The sequence below is a fragment of the Protobothrops mucrosquamatus genome, unplaced genomic scaffold (assembly GCF_001527695.2).
Source record: "Protobothrops mucrosquamatus isolate PMUCROS unplaced genomic scaffold, P.Mucros_1.0 scaffold7498, whole genome shotgun sequence".
Lineage (NCBI taxonomy): Eukaryota > Metazoa > Chordata > Lepidosauria > Squamata > Viperidae > Protobothrops > Protobothrops mucrosquamatus.
Genome location: NW_015393298.1, coordinates 19,321 through 26,282, shown reverse-complemented (window position 1 = coordinate 26,282; position 6,962 = coordinate 19,321). Strand labels below are relative to the sequence as shown.

General features: G+C 37.4%; 1 protein-coding gene across 1 annotated transcript in view; it reads right to left on the bottom strand.

Moving 5' to 3' along the window:
- Positions 1 to 912: 912 nt before the first annotated feature.
- LOC107300576 (pre-mRNA-splicing factor ATP-dependent RNA helicase DHX15-like) overlaps positions 913 to 6,962 on the bottom strand; it is a gene marked incomplete at both ends in the record, with an annotated part of 11,827 nt that continues 5,777 nt past the window's right edge. Inside the window, 3 exons of the mRNA XM_015829888.1 lie at positions 913 to 1,021; positions 1,531 to 1,680; positions 4,546 to 4,632. Of these exons, the coding sequence (XP_015685374.1) occupies positions 913 to 1,021; positions 1,531 to 1,680; positions 4,546 to 4,632 (346 nt within the window). The remainder of the gene's footprint in view (positions 1,022 to 1,530; positions 1,681 to 4,545; positions 4,633 to 6,962) is intronic.

Below are 6,962 nucleotides of genomic sequence, written 5' to 3'. Positions count from 1 at the left end.
AAACTATATCCAAACATTTGGACAGACACCTTTGTTTAAATTTTTTTCCCTCTCCAGGCATATTTTCACCCATAGTGCAGTAAATCTATTGTAAACCTATGGATTTATTCAACATGCTTGAAATTTACTGCCAAAAAGGGCCTGTAGTTTTATAACTCTGACCTTCACCGAGATGTTAGAAGCACAACTGGAGCAGAGCCTATCAAGATGTATGAGATAAACCTGGTTCTCCCCAATATATAATACAGGCTTCTAGGGACCCAGTCTTTCTTCCCCGCTATGGGACCCCCCCAGACACATTTTGACAATCTAGCAAGAATTCCCCAAATTTCCAGGCAGAAGCCGTCAGGCTGGGAAAGACTGCTAGAAAGAATGCAAAATATTGTTTGCGTAAGATTTAATGCCTTCAATTATCTTTTCACAGACAGAGTGATGAGAAAGAGGACTTCTATCAATACAACTTAGTGTATGAAAACTGGTCCTCTTTGGATCTAACCTTTCCCTGCCGTTTCAAATTCCAGGAACAAAAATTAAATCCACATCTAAGAAGCAAACCAAATGATTTGTAGAACGGTCTTACGATACATACTGGTTGATGACCCAATAAAGTTATTTCGTATCAAATAGATTGCTATTATTCTTATAGCGACTGCTCAACGTATTTAACATACTTTGCTATCAAAGAGCTCTCAAGTCACTACAAAATGGATCACAGATACTTTTTTGAATAATAAAGTGTACCTTAAAAAATAAAATAAAAGACTTTTGGCACTAACTGATGGTGTTTGTTACACTACAATGAATTTGGTACGTTCACTTTCCGAGAACTCATGATACAAGAAGAGAAAAATGTATCTTGCTATTGCTGAACATTATATGTCCACAATTTTAGGAATTTTTTAAAAAATATACCTGGCGGGTCCATAAAATCGAAGTGAACTAAATCGTCTATACCAAGTTTCTTCAGCTGTAATACCACAGAACCCAAGTTCGACCTCAAAATCTCAGGATAGGTGTTGTCCTGAAAACAAATAGTTTATATATTTTAATTCAGCTTCTTTTTTTCGATTAAAAAACACAGGGCTAATAGAAAGCGGCTAACCCAAATGGAATTTTAAAAGCTCGTTTCACGTTTAATGGTAGCTATTTACTGAAAACGGCTAGCTTGCTTGATAACAGTGGCATCCATTTTAATGCAAATATATTTATATCTACAATTGTTAAAAGAGTCGTGAAATTTTGAACTGAGAAACGAGTACAATAATAATTTTAAAAAAACGGTGTGTGTGTGTGTGTGTGTGTGTTAAAAGCAAATAAATCTTTTTGATACCAGAGAAGCAAACATGGTGCCTAAATAAGAATATTACAATCCAGAAAAATAAACTGCGCGCTCATTGACTGGGTCACGTTGTTTCCAAGCCCAGAAGATAAATTATTATGGCTTGCGATAAAAATATATATTTCCAAGGATCCAAATTCCGCGCAACCATCGCTTCCGATCGAAAGCTAATGAGCTGCAACTTTACCAACCTGCATCTCGGTTTTGTACGCTTTTTCTGTGTAGAGCCGGAAACATTTGCCGGGCCGAGTACGACCGGCACGGCCAGCCCTCTGTTGAGCGGAAGCTTTGCTAATCGCGGTAACCAACAGAGATTCCACCCTGATTCGCGGATTGTAGACCTGTTGGGTAGAAGAGTCACAGTTTTCAATAAAATAAAATAAAATAAAATGTTCACACGGTATTTAATGGATGGAAACTAACCAAGGAGAGAAGCAACCTAGAACGAAGGAGGAATTTCCTGACAGTGAAAACAATTGATCAGTGGAACAACCTGCCTCCAGAAATGGTGAATGCTCCAACACTGGAGGTTTTTAAGAAGAGACTGGACAGCCATTTGTCCGAAATGGTATAGGGTTTGTTGCCTGAGCAGGGGGTTGGACTAGATGACCTCCAAGGTCCCTTCCAACTACTACTACTACTACTACTACTACTACTTCTTCTTCTTCTTCTTCTTCTTCTTCTTCTTCTTCTTCTTCTTCTTCTTCTTCTTCTTCTTCTTCTTCTTCTTCTTCTTCTTCTTCCTTCTTCTTCTTCTTCTTCATTATTATTATTATTATTAATATTATTATTATTATTATTATTATTATTATTAATTATTATTATTATTATTATTATTATTATTATTATTATTATTATTATTATTATTATTATTATTATGGATCATCGCACAGTCAGCCAGATGTTCAGACTGGATTTGGCATTTTGTCTACCTATCGAGTCCTTTCCCAGGACCTGGGATAGGCAGATGTGGATGTTTGATGGTGGTATTATTATTATTATTATTATTATTATTATTATTATTATTATTATTATTATTATTATATTAAAATGTTCACACAGCATTTTTCCCCTCTCTAAAAATCTTCAGCCTCGTCTTTAAAAAAAAAAGGCCTCTTATTTTATTAGTCTGTTGACCTTTTATTGACTGATCTTCTCCTCTTTAATATAACACCATTTTTTAAAAAGAGTTAAGCTACAGCTTGTGGAGTGTTAATTTTTCCCCCCTCCAAAGTCAGAGAGAAAACTCTAGATTGAAAGTGGGGATCTGAATTCAGATACTCCCCCCTCCCCTTCAGCTCATTCTTGGTGGTGGGATCCTAGGAACAGACCAACTCGGTCACTGTCCACCATCTAATTTCTGATGGACCCATCTGAAGTGCTCCCAAGCGGAAGATGGAAACTCTATTTGAAAGACTGACATCTGAAGGCACGCTGCTATTATTCCAGAAGCTTTTCCCTAATATGGAGAAGAGGTAAAGGAGATAATAGGGCTGCCTAAATGTGTTTTTTCTTCTTCTTCAATTGTGAGCAAAATATATTCCCCATGGTCAGGCTGATTGACATATTCTGATGGACGGATATCCCAGTGTTTATTTAGGACTATTTATCCATTCCCCATCCTATGTATTTAGGGACCTGTACACTTTATGTGAAATTATTTCTCCTGTACGCTCAATCCCTTAGAAATGTTGTTAAAGAGGTCAGGAATCGTTAGCAGATAAACCCTGCCAGCCAATAAGCTGCCTAAATTAACGTTCAGCCTTAAAATTCATCCTCTTTCCATAAACAGAATCTGGAGACGCAGCTGATGATGGTAATTTTAAGGAAAGCTGAACAAAGGAGCCCATTGGAGTAGAATTTCGGTAATTCAAAAAGCCTTGAAAAGCTTATTTCAGGAATCAAGCTTGAAATGTGAAGACGGCGGAAGAAATCTGCTTCAGAAATTAAGGTTTAAGATGTCATGAAATAAAACCACATCTAAGTACATTGGAAGATTTGAAGCAGGGTGTCCTCGGGAGAGCAGAAAAACCCAGATTTATTCTGGCTTTAATCTGAATGCATGCGTGGTTGGGTTGGGGCTTGGCTACAGCAAAGGCCTCGACGGAACGTGTGGGTGGTGCCAAATAAATTGTATTTGAATCCTAGGCAGATAGAAACTTTATATATGGGTGGTGGCTGCCCTATTTATCTGTCGTGTGAAGGAACAGCAGGCAACCTGGAGGTGCCGACAGAGTTATACTGAACATCAAAAGCCAAAAGCCATCACAGGAAAGAACTTTAACCACCATTAATCCGCCTGTCAGTTAAGACTATGGAGGCTTCCTGGCTGTGTCACGTCCCGGGGATGATCACAATTTCTGCTGTGGCATCTCCTGCTTGGAAAACCATCTCTCTAGAGATTAAGCCTCCACTAACAATTTAAGTCCACGCTAAAAATCTTTTTTTAAAAAAACTTGTAAGCGTTTAATTCACGACAGTTCTGCACTGGTACCCCTGGACATTGCTGTCCACATATTCTGTGCCCGGTATTCCCCGTTATATTGAATGTATTTTAACGCCGCATATTTAATCGACGGAGTTTTTATATACATTTGTGAAGTAAACAACTTGTTCCTTCCGTGAATCCAAATAATAAATCCAGTAATCAACAATACAAACAGAATGGAAAATCTACATCAGTTTCATACTAAAGGGGATCGGTCAGGCGGGAGTTGTGTGTGTGTTATGCATGTGGGTGTACATATATGTTTGTGTGTGTGTGTTATATATATATGTATATATATATATATATATATATATATATATATATATATATATATATATATATATATATATATATGTGTGTGTGTGTGTGTGTATATGTATATATGTGTGTATGTACATGTTTGTGTTTGTGTGCACCTGTGTGCGTGTATGTGTATATATATATGTATATATGTGTATATGTGTATGCGTATATATGTGTGTGTATATATGTGTGTATGTGTGTATATATGTCTGTGTGTATATGTACAAATATGTGTATAGTGTTTGTGTGTATATATGTGTGTGCGTGTGTGTATGTTTGTTTATGTATATATAAATATGTATGTGTTTGTATGTGTGTATATATGTATATGTATGTGTGTATATGTGTGCATATATGTATAAATATGTGTGTGTGTGTGTGTGTTTATATATATATATAAAAGAACTTTATTTACCTTTTGTTTCGCAAAGCCAGGATCAATGACGAAAACAACACCGTCTATTGTCAATGATGTCTCAGCAATATTAGTTGATACGACCACCTGTCGAAAAAATACACGAGGGTTTTCTGCTGCCCGCATTGCAGAGACGTTAAATGTTGGGGGCACATAAAAAATGGACTTATGGAAGCCAGGTGCAACTTCCAGCCAGAGGGGGGTCCGTCAGACCAGGCAGAAAAACGGTGGAGTAACTGAAGAGCAGATTAAAGGGGAAAACTTGCAACGCGCAGTTGTCTCGTATTGGCCGGGTGCTCCTACGCTGATCGTACCACAATCGTGCCCCTTTCAAAATACTTCACATTTCTACTTAGAACTCAGGACTCTGTGAAATGCAGGACTGTCACTTAGGTCAAACAATCCCATTCCAGGCCAGTTGCACCTTAGAAGTATTTTTTTAAAAAATAAATGTTTTATTAATCTTCTATTTTCACAATCAAGGGCCCATCAGACCACGTGATGACGGAGTCCATTAGTGATTCCGTGCTACACGTGAGCTTCTTCAGACTAAGTCCGATGTCACACCCTCCAGTACATCCACTTTTCTTCTAGCAATAACCATTTTTCCACACAAAGCAAATACAATTCTTAACTGTTGTTAGTAAATATACAATTGCGTATCAACATTTGTTACATTTTTCTCAAAGTGTCAATAATATCAGTTTAGAATATCTTTTCTAACCAAAACATATCTTAGTTGCATTGGCACTCAGTGTCCATATCCTATTTTTGCTTTTTTTTTTTTTTTCATTTTAATTCCCCATCCGCGTTCAAAATATCCCAATGATTTATAATTTCAGAACAAGTTACATTTGGGGAACCAAAAGCTTCTCTTAGTCCAAGTTCTTAGCATATCCTTATTTCCCTTTTCATGCCCAGATACGATATTCTGATTACAAATCCTATCTATCTAGTTATAATAATACTATTAGAAGTATTTTTAAGGTTGCCCCAGGAGACCTGCATTTCAAAAACAACTGTGAAAAATTGCAGGCCAGGTGTGGCTGATGGGAAAATCCTCTTCTCTGTTCACTTGCCTTACAATGTATAATAGTGGCCAAAATTGTGGAAACCTTTTGGGAAAAGTGTACCGTAGAAATGCCCCCTTTGGTTACGTTTCCACCCATTTTTCCTTCTAATTTCTTTATAATTGTAGCCTTGTTCATTTAATACTACTACTTTACATCGCTTTCTGGGTAACCAGTCAACTCTTTGCACCATGACTTTAATTTTATGACATTTTACAAGCTCACTCAATGAAAGAACACCAAAAAACCCAACCGACTTGATAGCGATCACAATAACACACTGACAAATGTCCTCCTCTCAGTTTCAATACAGGACATCAATCACTGGATCCTACTGTGATCTGATTGGCTCATGGCCAGAACAAGATGACACCCGATTGGCTCTCTAAACACTCATGCTCATTGGCTACAATCAGGTGAAGGAAAGCTACCTGAGATCAACCTAAGCAAGTTGTGCTTCCTTTTTCTGGTTATTTGGCTGTAACTTTTCATAGAATGTAGTACAGATCATTGAACAAACTTTGTTGCATGACATTCTTGATTAAATTATCTTTCCATTGATATATAATTTTATGGTACTACTCCCCAAAAAAGTGGTGTTATTAGCCATCAAACCTCAAAAATACACTTTTCCCAAAAGGTTTCCACAATTTTGGCCACTACTGTAAAGACTTTGGGCTTGTAAGACACACGTGGGCTCCCGATGCCGTTAACTGGTATGGAATTAAAATTATTCACTCCTCCTAAACGAAGATACACAAGTTAGGCTTCCTTCCAATCTAACCTACCCAATTCCCCATAAGGGAGATCTGCAAAACACCTTATAATTTTATACACTGCAAAACAGTCCAGTACAAACTTGGATTGTGCACCAAGCACAATTATATTTGATGGAAAGGATGCCTAACTTTGCAGTATTGAGAAAAATAGCTTTTTTTTTGGAGGGGGGTGTTATTTTCTTCCTATTACTGTAGAAATAAGCTATGTGGATTAGGCAGATCCATCAGGGCTGTGTGTGTGTCAGCTACTGATATTCTGCAAGGACCTGCTAAGTATTTGCAACTACCCAAAAAAGAGAGAGTTTTTTTTCATGTTTTCCAGAAAAGGAACCGGGCATTCAGGATTCATCTATTATTGCATTACAAAACCTCCAATGTTTGTATGCTTGGACCAAACTTAGCAAACAAAGCCAGTGTTCTTAATTTGAGGGAGGGGGAAAAAATGGAAAACGACCATGAGTTCGTAACAGGATAACCGTAACTTACTACTGCCCTAGCTTGGTCAACTTGAAATATGCGTCCAGCCGTCTATTTACGTCACAGAGGCTTATTCCCCCCAATGCAAAAG